Here is a 13,658-nt window from a genome sequence, read left to right as displayed (position 1 = left end):
TTCATCCAACGACCCAATCGATCTCAAACTGTGCAAGTGGATGTTTTGTCAGACAACCTAATCACATTGTAAATCACCGATTTTATGCATTTGTATTAAAGAATCTGTCTATGTAACTGTCAACAAAATAAACAGCAGAACGCAGACTGCTTGCAGAGGGAGGGAGCCAATGACCTGTAACATTTTGTACATGATATGCAAGGAGGGGTCACTTACTTTGTACGTAAGTTTTAGGGGAGGTCATTCACATTGTACATACTTTTGCATAAACATAATCAACACCGATCATGTCCCCTGCTGTGATATTGCTGGAATATTGCTAAGAGTTGCGTAAAGCCATACTCACTCACTCACAGACGACGACGGCTGTCTGTAAATAGTCATTTCTGGGCCATACAATCCAGTGATTGACATCATGAGCATAGATGTCAGCAATTGGGAATACGATGTCAGTGAATCTGATCATCCGATCTTGTTGCTCGGATTTTACGACACGCATTCATGGGTTGCTGAAGACAAGTTCTAACCGGTGTTCTCCATGGGTACCGACTATTTGAGTGCCAATTTGTTCTCAGGTGTGATTTGCATTTTATACATTTTAAGTCATAGTTGGCCGATGGTTCTGACAGTACCCTGATTGATGTTCCATGGAGTTGTCCTAAGATGTTCACGCGGAGGGGTATCGTTTCAAATGAGAATCAAAACCGTCGGGATATTAACTGATGCGATTGAAACTAGTTGTAGAACTAGTAGGATGCGCAAAGTGACATGCGCACTAATCCAACACATTGGTCAGCTTGTGAGTAATCGTGTATTGTATATATCGCAAATGAAAACTACCAAATCTGTAAACAGATGACTGGAAATTTTATTCAAAATAGTTATAATGATAATCATTGCCATCTTCATAAACTAACAGTTCTCTTATAAGAGACAATCGAAACATCAGAGCCGGGAGAGGGTACACTGTGCAAGACATAGGCGCCCGACTCTGATATATTTCTAAGCATGACCTATATATATATAAGATATAAGAAAGGTGTGTCAGTAAATCGAAACGAGTCTCTAATTGGATAATATAGTTGCACGTTAAAAGAGGTGGGAATAATAAAAGACGCTGTCCAATCAGAGACTCGCTCTACTATTCGGTGCGGGTCTGTAGCCTGAGATTTGTTTACTTCCGGGCATATGTCCTTACTTCGTCCGAGAATGGACGGCAAAACTATTGATAGCTTTAAATGGGAATAAAATCATCACGCAAGGTACTTTACAGAGGTCAACTGAGTATAACTTGTGCAGTTTATTCAACGGTCAAAGCGATGGAAGCGTTTGTCAGAACGAAACCGAGCCGACCCAGGCCCTGCCGCCATTTTGTTTCGATTTACTGACACACCTTTCTTATATCTTATATATATAGGTCATGCTTATAAATATATCAGAGTCGGACGCCTATGGTGCAAGACACTCCGTTCGAGCGTAAATCCAGACGCATTCAGCGAGAACATCGCCGGGTCAGTCATAATACATTCCTCCCAATGCATCTTTCATTTAACCCATTATCGTTAAACCTATACCGGGGCGGTCGGGTAGCCTCGTGTTTAAAGCGTTCGCCCGTCATGCTGAAGACCCGGGTTCGATTTCCCATATGGGTACAATGTGTGAAGCTGATTTCTGTTGTCCCCTGCCGTGATATTGCTGGAATATTGCTAAAAGCAGCGTAAAATTGAACTTTCTCACTCACTAATCTTATACCGATCTGGAATAACAAGGTATCACAGCGAATGTAATAATAGCAGCCTCGATCATGAATATTACACGAATATTGTCATTCTTCCGATAGTACAGGGTTGGTGGGGTAGCCTAGTGGTTAAAGCGTTCGCTCGTCATGCCAAAGACCCGGGTTCGATTCTCCACATGGGTACAATGTGTGAAGCCCACTTTTGGTGTCCCCGCGATATTCCTGGAATATTGCTAAAAGCGGCGTAAAACCATACTCACTCACTCCGAGATTAAATGATTCTCATCACCATCTTGATCAGAATGTATTCCGTTATTGATTAGAGTTTTACGCCGTTTTAGCAACATTCCAACCATGTGACGAACAGTTACCCTAAACCCATTGTGATCAGTTGCAAATGTTTTACAACAATTAGTTTTGGTTAGTGATTCGACAAGACATCACAACTCTCATTTGATAAGCATAAGCGAGATATGATCTTATCAACGGTTTTGCCAAACCAGAAATTCAGTATTAATTCATCTTGACAAGAACAAGCAATGCAGCAATTAGGCCCACAATCCACAACTGTGGGGACGTCACTGGTGGAGATGCTGACGTTGGTGTCGGCATCGGTGGGGACTGGTTAGATGAAGGCGATGTCGAGGAAGAAGCAGATTTCGAGGAAGAAGCAGATTTCGAAGTAGAAGCAGATTTCGAAGTAGATTTCGAAGTAGAAGCCGATTTCGAAGTAGATTTCGAAGTAGAAGCCGATTTCGAAGAAGACGCCGATTTCGAAGTAGAGGCAGACGTCGAGGAAGACCTAGATGTCGTGGACGGTGTTGTCGAGGCTGCAGTTCTGCTACAAACAGCTGTTTCATCGGAATCATCAGAACACTCGTTGTAGTTGTTGCAAACCAAGTCCTTTGGGATGCACAGTTTGTTATCACACTGGAACTCCGTGTCGATACACGATCCTGGAAATGTAAGCTACACTGTTGTCATGGAAACTGGAAAAGCATTAATAACTAAAAGGCTGCGCGGGTAGAATAACTAAGAAAAGCAGAGGCCAAACAATGAGTAAGTGAGTGAATCATTATTCTTGTCATTTTATAGGGACACCTACCAGACAATCCAGTGATTATGTGCGGCAGGTTTCCCAGATCCCCAGGAACACATTAAAAAAGGTGATCTGGACTACCGGTTATCTAGACTACCAGTTGTCCGATTTCCATTTTAAGCCGCAGTGGCTGAGTGGGTTAGACTGCTGACTTTGTGTGCTGGCGATTAGGTGCCTGACTCTGAGGGTGTTGGTTCGAATCCCGGATGGGATTCAGCCTAACAAGGTTCTGGACTTTACTGAGAAAGTGTAATCCCAAATATAACACGTTACATTAAAAGGGGAGTCCAGGTATCTAGGATGAATGGGGAAGTCTTGATTGCCTCAACTCCAGGCCTGAAATTAAGGATTGTTCTTATATGAGATGATTATATGTCTGGGACGGGTGAGTGAATTTAGTTTTATGCCGCTTTTAGCAATATTCCAGCAATATCACGGCGGGGGACACCGGAAATGGGCTTCACACATTGTACCCATGTGGGGAAACGAACCCAGGTTTGCGGCGTGATGACCGAACGCTTTAACCACTAGGCTACCTCATCGCCACCTGGGAAGCTGCGACAAAGAAGTCACCAAGTCTGACTGCACTACCCATATGGACCCCATGAAGGGAATGGGACCTAGGTCTACTTGCACAAAGCGATCGCAGTGCTAAGGCCGCTTTGTGCAAGTGGGCCCGGTTTTAGCTCGGTCCAGACAAAGTGAATCTCTTGAATGCATGATGAAAAGGCTTAAGATGAATAAAACTCATTGAATTAAAATACTGGAATCACATTCCATTCAACCATTTTCCCAGTCAAGAGATTCAACTGTCAATAAAAATCCAGATTCCACGGGAATTTGACGTAACTAGCAACTTAAGTCCACTTTCTGTGGAATCCGGACTTATATAGCATTACCCCTTGCCTCTGAAAAATGCGGGGAGAAGACCGTAACGAACTTGTGCGACAATTACAACATAAACACCCACCATCGGAACCAGTGTTGAACGCAGTGATAATTATCGACAGCGATTTTCCCTCAGTATCCGGAGAGTCAGATGTGTAATCAAACTGAGCAACGCTGGTCGGCGCTTTGAAGACCATGGCGCTTCCCTCCTCGCATATAGGACCTGTATCATAAAGTAAACTGTCATCATTATTCGTCACATGTGTCACAAATACATAGCTATAAAAAGCGGAGAAAAACAATGTGTTTTGTGGCTTTTGCGGTATATAGTAACTTTTATTAAAAAAATACATAATTGAACTGTTGAGGTGAGGTGAGGTGAAATTGGGTTTAACGTCGTGCTTGAGAATATTTCGCTCATATGACGACGTGCGTGCGTGTGTATGTGTATGTGCGGCTGCTTGTACTAGCCCAGACTTAAGCTGGTTTTATAGTGCTAGCCCACTGAGATACCATGCCGCAGTGAAGCATGAATACCCCACTCAGACACATTATACTGACTCCGAGCCGACCAGTCCTTGTTGTACCCATTAATGCCAAGCGCCAGGCAGGGACCAACAAGTACCATATTTTAACGTGTTTTGGTATGACTTGGTCGGGGGCCGAACCCGCGACCTTCCTCGCGGACGCTCTAACCACTACACCACGGAGGCGGTCGAACTGTTTGAGAGGCATTCTAGAAGTAATAAGTTATCACCATCTCATGCTTCAAAACAGTAAAAGTATCTATACCACAATAAAGAAGCTGATCGTGCATAAACACTTGTCTTTACTAGTACTTTCGATGATACCTGTTATACTGTCTCCAAATGCATCTAAGATGTCCAGGTTGGTGGTGCTGCAGTTGTCGACAAGGTTTAATTCGGTGATGTCAATGAGGAGCATGTTGTTGACGATGGTGCTCTGAACGATGAAGTGGCATTTCTGCAGTGTCGACAGGTTGGACACAACCAACATGCTGTCGGTAAAAAAGATGTTTGCATCACAGTTTTCCTCGAAGACATCTGAAACATATACAGAAAAACAAAATTGCTTTGAAGTTCGACGGATCCACGTAAATACTTCGGGATATCCGGGATTCGACACAGGGACCTGGTTTTACTTCGAAGGTCGACGCAACAGTGTTTGATTGTAGATAATACCTGTTTGTGGATGGCAAATACACAATAGATTTAATGAAAACGTCCTGCATAATATAATTAATGCAATGTTCCAACTCGACACACTTGTTAGCACGATCAAATATATTTCAGCCAGAGTGAAATCATTTCAATACGTTCAGTAAACCAATTTATCGATCAACTGTCGCATAACGTTCCATAATACGTTCAGTAAACCAATTTATCGATCAACTGTTGCATAACGTTCCTATTGGCTGGAGTGGGTGTTTTGCAATACGTTCAGTAAACCAATTTATCGATCAACTGTTGCATAAAGTTCCTATTGGCTGGAGTGGGTGTTTTGCAATACGTTCAGTAAACCAATTTATCGATCAACTGTTGCATAACGTTCCTACTGGCTGGAGTGGGTGTTTTGCAATACGTTCAGTAAACCAATTTATCGATCAACCGTTGCATAACGTTCCTACTGGCTGGAGTGGGTGTTTTGCAATACGTTCAGTAAACCAATTTATCGATCAACTGTTGCATAACGTTCCTACTGGCTGGAGTGGGTGTTTTGCAATACGTGAGACACACAGGATGCAATAGATTCTGTGTCATATAGGATGAGAAAGATATTTATCAGTATGTAAGATAATGTACCAAGGCCCAGTTTGACACCCCCTACCAAACCCCACACACCTTGAATTTTCATTCTGACATGAAAAAAATGTTATCTCATATCCATTGTCACCTGATGTTGAAATTCATGCCCAGGTGTGATAGAAAAGAGCTCTCCTGGCACACTTATGAGTCATTCCACCACACTCACCTTGATCTTTCTTCATCTACTGGTTTTTTTTAATTGGAGAGGGGTTGGGGGTGTGAGGTGTTTGTGGGGTTGGGGTGGGGAGGGGAGGGGAGTAGACACAGCATTACTTACATTTCTTTGGTGTTTCAGTTCCCCACACGGACCCTGAAGAAACAAGTGCGACGAGCAGGAGGACGATCTCACATGACGCCATCTTGAATACAGGCTGTGGATAACACCAGCGGTTTCAGATACGAGGGATGGATCTCTGATACCACGTGACTGTGTTCATGTCATTTGTTATCAATCAGTAGTTGTATATGTGTATATGTTTGTTGTTGAACGCCTCATTGTTCCAGTTATATGATGGCCGTCTTTAAATAACCGAGTCTGGACCAGACAATCCAGTGATCAACATCATGAATAGCGAGGATATGATGACATGTGTCAACCAAGTCAGCGAGCCTGACCACCCGATCCCGTTAGTCGCGTCTTGCGATAAGCATGGGTTGCTGAAGATCAATTCTAACCCGGATCTTCACTGATATTATTGTATGTGGGTGTATGTGTGCGTGCGTCCACAAGGAATCGTGACAACAGGGTCACATAACTGAAATACGGTTCAAATATCGTGAAAAGATGAAACTCGATCACTCACTCCTCCGCTGTGTGTATTTTCGCTCTCCATAACGAGAGCCTCTTTCGGATGGTACTCACCTTTCACCACATACATTTATTTTACAGTTCTATGTTTACATTTGTTTTATCAGCTATCTGGGTGGGGATCATATAATCAAAGTTGTGTATTATGTGCTTCTATCACTATTTTAATTTTATCCTGCCGGGTACCCGTTAGTAGCTTGGAGAGCACAGCTATCATTCAAACAGTGTCATTTGACTTCAATTGCTCAAATTTGTGAATGGTCTATTAAATGTCAGTACGGTAATGTCAATGAATGTACCCAGTCACATTTGGTGTATTTGTATACCCGTCATTGAAAACGAAGGCGTCTTCGGTGGGATACAGGGGGTAGGGAAAACAGCCCAAACACGTACTGCGTTGTCTGACAAGAAGCGCTACCCAGCTGACGTGAACCATTTGATATTTTAGGTGTATAATTTATTGCAGTGTTAAGCAGAAAGAGGAAACCCATTTTTGCTATGTGTTACGGTTTAGAAATTGCTGTGATAAAAGGCTTTTGAGTCCCCTTTATACCAGCAAAATAAAACACAGTCGAGTCTATAATATTCAATTATATATCGAAGATAAACAAGGTTATAATGAATGATAGTACAGATTTCTAATACAATACAGTACAATTCGGTCACAAATCTAAAATATTAATTCACCAAAGTATTAATATTCCCAGTAAAAACAAATGTACTGATTGAAGATTGTTGACAGCTGTTGAAAGTTCAATGTAGACGAGTCCTCGTGAAACGTCAATGTTAGCAGTCAGATGATCATAAATCCCAAGTCGCCCCCCTATAATCTCAACAACCATCCCTTATATACCTATGATACAGTTCTGGATTTTTCTAGCAAACAACACACCACACTACGACCTTCTAGAAATTACTCACAGCATCCTATCGAAGACCGGAACCAAAACAAAGGGGAGGCAACTCCCCAGCCCACTCTCAACAGATGAAAATTCATAGCCTAAGTTCAAGCATTCTCTTCCCACAGAGGTTACTTGTCATATCTTCCTACGAACCTCTGTTCTAATACGGCCATATTTCCAATCAGAACACGTGTTACATCGACTGAGATTCAACTTGACTAACACAAGCAAATGTGAGGCCACAAATATCCCTCATCTGCCGGGGACTTGTGTTGATGTTACACACAAGACGTTTAATGGCTAGCTTGTCCGTTGTCAACGAGGGCGATGGAGACGCCACTGATCCGCCATAACATGACTGAGTTCTGTCTAGAAGAAACGTCTGCGCATCGCGCAGGGGAAGAGGTTTAGTTTTCTCGAAGTATACGGAAATTACCGAGGCCTTGCGACTGATCACTTTTGAAACAACGTCGCTAATTGCACAACTAAATCCGATTGCCTCCAATCACGAGTCTTGAACGCTCACACCATGAAAGGGCCGTATTAGAACAGAGGTTACGTAGGAAGATATGACAAGAGTAACCTCTGTGGGTAGAGAATGAAGTTCAAGGTGTGAGTTCAAATCTAGATTTTAGCATACAAACGAGAACTGAATCTGATCATCTTCCCATTACATTAAAACAACTTGAGCAATCCAACACTTCTACCAAATGTAGGAATAAGTCGTTTAAGTTCATTCGGGATAAAGATAAATTAGAACAGTTTAGAGAAAATATTTGGTCAGATAACGTACAAGAATTACTAGATAAATCGATTGACTGTGCTTTCGTTAATATTGATTATGGTATAAGCTATATGACCAAGGCACTCTGTCTGGCCGCCTCTTGCATGAAGAAAACAGTTAGCCCTCCCACAACAACAACTAATAAATGGTTTGACTCTGAATGTGAAAGATTAAAATCAGACCGATGTAGAGCTCTGAATAAGTTTAGGAAATCGAAAGATAAAGAATCATACGATCAATATTGCGCTAAAAGAAATAAATATAACTCAATTTGTAAGGAAAAACGCCTTAATTAATAAAGAGAAGCAGAGAGTAATAGAAAACAGTATATCTGATTCAAAGAAATTTTGGTATGAACTCAAACACCTGAATACTAGACATGAAGCTCAAAACAACATCGAAATGAATGATTGGCTAGAACACTTTCGGACACTGTTTAACTCTTTTCACAAAGAAAATGACGATGTAACATGTGATAATTTCGAGAATGAAAACCCATCAGATCCGAATTCAGAGCTTACCAAGGTAACACTTGATTCCCCAATTACTAGAGATGAAATCTTAGATAGCATTAACCAATTGAAATGTAATAAATCACTAGGAATTGATAAAACAATGTCTGAATTTTTTAAATACTCAGCAGATCTTATCGTCCCGTATTTAGAATTGCTTTTTAATTTGATATTAGAAACTGGTACGTTCCCCAGATGTTGGGCAATTGGCATAATAGTTCCTATCCATAAACAAGGTGATATAAATAATCCAAATAATTACATAACACTGTTGAGCATATTGAGTAAAATTTTCACCTCTATAATAAATAAAAGACTTGTAAACTGGGGAGACTCAATGGATAATATCAGCGAAGCGCAAGCTGGCTTCAGACAGGGATATACGACAGTAGATTATATGTTTATACTACAAAGTATTATTCAAAGGTATTTAAACTCTATTATTTGTAGATTTTTCAAAAGCTTTCGATTCAATACAACGAAAAAAACTTTGGCTTATATCTAATACCCGAGGTCTCAGTGGTAAAATGTGTAAACTTTTATGCAATATGTATGAGTGAGTGAGTTTAGTTTTACGCCGCACTCAGCAATATTCCAGCTATATGGCGGCGGTCTGTAAATAATCGAGTCTGGACCAGACAATCCAGTGATCAACAGCATGAGCATCGATCTGCGCAATTGGGAACCGATGACATGTGTCAACCAAGTCAGCGAGCCTGACCACCCGATCCCGTTAGTCGCCTTTTACGACAAGCATAGTTGCCTTTTATGGCAATCACACGGGTTGCTGAAGACCTATTCTACCCCGGATCTTCACGGGTCGCAATATGTATGAAAATGTTAAGGCTTGTATTAAAAGTAATCATAATTATTCAGAAATATTCGACTTGCAACTTGGTGTGAGACAAGGCTGTATACTAAGCCCATTTCTATTTTCCTTTTTTTATAAATGAGTTAGCACGACAAGTCGAAACTAATTGTGTACACGGGATTCAACTCCACCCTTATATAGTTCATATTTTCCTATTGCTATTTGCAGATGACATTGTTTTGTTCTCAAGCACTATTAATGGCTTACAGAATCAAATGAATGAACTTGAAAGTTACTGCGATAAATGGAAATTAACTGTAAATAGAGAAAAACGAAAATTGTTGTATTAAAAAATGGAGGCAAATTGTCAAAAAAGGAAAACTGGTTATATAAAGGTATGAAGCTGGAGTGTATTGGCTTTTATAAATATTTGGGACTATATTTCACCAGTGGACTGTCATGGACGAGGCATGTAAAATATGCAGCGTTACATGGACAAAAAGCATTAATTGGAATTATGAAACAGTTGAGTGTACTTGGTAATATTAACTACTCTTCATTCTTTAAAATATTTGATGCCAAAGTCAGTCCAATTTTATCATATGGGGCCGAAATTTGGGGAATAACAAAATTTGACGAAATTGAAAAAATCCATTTATACGCATGCAAAAATTTCCTCGGAGTTAAAATTAACACTATTAACGCAGTGATTTATGGTGAATGCGGTAGGTACCCAATGCACATTCTTACAAGCATTAAAGTTATCAAGTACTGGCTAAAACTGTTGATTATGCCTTCAAATCGCTTATCCAAGAAGTGTTATAATATGATGATGTTATATGATAAAGGTGGACAAAAAAACTGGGCAACCAATGTAAAAAACTTTTTATATTCTACTGGTTTTGGAATTACATGGAATACACAATATGTCGAATCACCTACATTATTCATACAATCCTTAACGACAAGACTAAAAGATATGTATATTCAAACAGGGTGTGAAAGGATATCCTTATCAAATAAATGCATGTATTATTCATTGTTTAAAAATGCCATAGTTCTTGAGTCCTATCTATCCTGTGTTAATGTTAAAAAGTTTAGAATAGCACTGGCACGATTCAGATGCTCTTCTCATGATTTGTTGATTGAAAGAGGCAGATATCTGAATGTAAAAAGAGAAAATAGAATATGTACACTTTGTAATTTTAACGAAATAGAAGATGAATTACATTTTCTCCTAATATGTCCATTTTATGACCAGTTGCGAAAAAAATATATTAAAAGATATTACTATGTTCATCCAAATGTGATAAAATTCTCCTCACTGTTAAGTAGTAAAAGTCCAGTTCTTCTACAAAATATTTCAATGTTCATTTACTATGCTATGATTACCCGATCTAAATTCCTCTCAAATGTAACATAACTTTATGAACTATAGGCCTGTGGCCTTTTCAGTGCAAATAAAGATTATTATTCCCACAGATCCTAGACTGGACGTTACTCAATATAGAGACAAATGTCGTAATGCCCATTAAGCAGACAAAGAAAGGAAACTGATTTCTTCTAATACATACAAATTCGAAGTAAGAAGGAGCATTGTTGGTACAAAACCGAACTATATCTTAACATATGTTATATTTCTTAGTAAAGTACAGATTCTAGTGCCTTTGCGAACTAAATCGGCTATACAGCCTTGTCAATATTAATCAGATGAACCTATCCCACTTTCCGGAAGAAAAGAAGCGAACCTGCAACTTGCCCTAAGCACTGGTAGGAAAATTGGTTACAGTGAGAGTGGAGTCTTTGTGATTTTTGCGACGGAAACTTTGCGATATGTCACAGAGTCTTTGTGATTTTAGCATCAGCAAGGGAAGGGTAAGTTACGGTAAAGGTACCTACAAAATGAATATTACAAGAGAGTTGAATTCATATTTACTTACATTAGGTTTCCATCTGTAACAAGAAAATATATGTTGTTGTCGAAGCAGAGGGCCAAAATAAGGTCTTCTGGCACGTAAACCAGCCTCTCTCAACATGTTCCTGACAGTCTGTGCAGAAAGCCTCCTCAATCCGGGTATTTGTCGAGCAGTACTGGTCGCCATAGCTGTTCGATGACGCAGGTGATGTACCCGGATGTAGCGATCCTGCGCCGCAGTGGTCGCTCTCGAGGTCGCCCACTACGAGGGGCATCTGCTCCGCATTCTGCCGGCGATATCTCTCCCAGAGCCGTGAAATGGTGCTTTGGTGAACATTCATGCGTCGGGCAACTGCACTTTGAGACTGTCCAGCTTCAAGCAAACCAATGGCGATATGACGGTTGGCTTCACTTAGACGTGGCATTTTGCGTTCGTCAACAATATTCCTAATACAGTGAATAATCGACAGACAGCGATCAACCTTTATACCCATCATTGAGACTATCTGATCCCCAACTTTCACGTGCATTGCATGTGAATTGTGTATTCTGTGACACTACACGCCGAAATTGAAAATTATGCTGCTAAATACGGGTATTTTACGGATGGTGCGTTTTGTTGTGATGTTTCAAAACATAAACACCATAGGACTCATAAACAGAGCAAAACCTTTTGTAAAATGAATCACGTTTTAATTCATTGCTATATGAAATTGCTATTTCATGATGCGTTTTTGGGGAGAGTATATTAATATTCCCAGTAAAATCAGATGTACTGATTGAAGATTGTTGACAGCTGTTGAAAGTTCAATGTAGACGAGTCCTCGTGAAACATCGATGTTAGCAGTCAGATGAGCTTAAATCCCAAGTCGCCCCCTATAATCTCAACATATATACCTATGATGCAGTTCTGGATTTTTCTAGCAAACAACACGCCACACTACGACCGTCTAGAAATTACTCACAGCATCCTATCGAAGACCGGAAGCAAGACAAAGGGGAGGCAACTCCCCATCCCACCCCTCAACAGGTGAAAATTCATAGCCTAAGTTCAAGGTGTGAGTTCAAATCCATATTCAGCGCTTTAAACTTTTGTGACCCATAACATCTAAAAGTCAATCAATGTGACGTTTTACTTAACAAAACACATCATAACACATGGATAAATGCTTGAATCGAACTTCTTAATTTATTTTATGTCTCCCAGCGAGCTGAAAATGGTTCCAACATTTTACACGATATCAGTGATCGGAAATTACCAATCCTGGTTAACCATAATGGCCAAGTTCTAATGTATTTATGTGCTGTGAAAAATATATTACTTTTTCATTTCACAGACAATAGTTTTTGATTGGGCGGCCTAACCGTCTTCCGACAGATCCTAGACTGGACGTTACTCAATATAGAGACAAATGTCGTAATGCCCATTGAGCAGACATAGAAAGGAAACTGATTTCTTCTATTACATACAAATTTGAAGTAACAAGGAGCATTGTTGGTACAAAACCGAACTATATCTTAACATATGTTATATTTCTTAGTAAAGTACAGATTCTAGTGCCTTTGCGAACTAAATCGGCTATACAGCCTTGTCAATATTAATCAGATGAACCTATCCCACTTTCCGGAAGAAAAGAAGCGAACCTGCAACTTGCCCTAAGCACTGGTAGGAAAATTGGTTACAGTGAGAGTGGAGTCTTTGTGATTTTTGCGACGGAAACTTTGCGATATGTCACAGAGTCTTTGTGATTTTAGCATCAGCAAGGGAAGGGTAAGTTACGGTAAAGGTACCTACAAAATGAATATTACAAGAGAGTTGAATTCATATTTACTTACATTAGGTTTCCATCTGTAACAAGAAAATATATGTTGTTCAGAAAGCCACTGATAATCAAGTAAAACCATTAATTGTCACGAAATTAATATTTTTTTTATAAATATTCAGTATATAGTGATAAATGACCCCTTAAAGAAGTGCAAAAATAATACAAAGTGTCCCAGTTAGAGGTTATCCCCTTTCAAAATAAAGCATGTGCTGTTTTATTAGCAAAACCCCCGAACAAATCAATTTCCATGAATTCGTCTAATGTCAAAGAAACTTTGTGATTAAGAAATTGATGTAACGGAAAATTCTTTTATTGTCATTTTCTATGCTGTGTCTTGACTTGACCCAGTGAATTACAATTGTGTAAGATAACATTATGCGGTGATATGGAAAATTATAGCCTAAAATACCAGAAAGTAAAGCTATAATTACCATTTCGTCTTGTCAAAATTCATCTCAGTGCAAATACTCTGTATCATAATGCAAAGACTCTGACAAATCACAAAGACTCTGTAACTCTGCCTAACAGCGTTCGCTCGTCAAAGACCCG

The 13,658-nt window shown here is 39.8% G+C and overlaps 1 protein-coding gene across 1 annotated transcript; it reads right to left on the bottom strand.

Annotated features, from left to right (window-relative positions):
* Positions 1 to 2,153: 2,153 nt before the first annotated feature.
* Positions 2,154 to 5,993, bottom strand: LOC124260135 (platelet binding protein GspB-like). Its single transcript, XM_046694381.1, has 4 exons — positions 5,829 to 5,993; positions 4,577 to 4,789; positions 3,808 to 3,948; positions 2,154 to 2,694 (listed from the first exon to the last, which is right to left on the bottom strand). Exons 1-4 carry the CDS (start codon positions 5,908 to 5,910, stop codon positions 2,252 to 2,254), a joined length of 879 nt encoding a protein of 292 aa, XP_046550337.1. The 5' UTR covers positions 5,911 to 5,993; the 3' UTR covers positions 2,154 to 2,251.
* Positions 5,994 to 13,658: the final 7,665 nt, after the last annotated feature.

Source organism: Haliotis rubra, unplaced genomic scaffold (assembly GCF_003918875.1).
Source record: "Haliotis rubra isolate DU_JTF1 unplaced genomic scaffold, ASM391887v1 Scf750, whole genome shotgun sequence".
NCBI classification, from domain to species: Eukaryota; Metazoa; Mollusca; class Gastropoda; order Lepetellida; family Haliotidae; genus Haliotis; species Haliotis rubra.
Note: the sequence above shows the minus strand (reverse complement) of the source record. Positions and strands in the feature narration are given on the sequence as shown.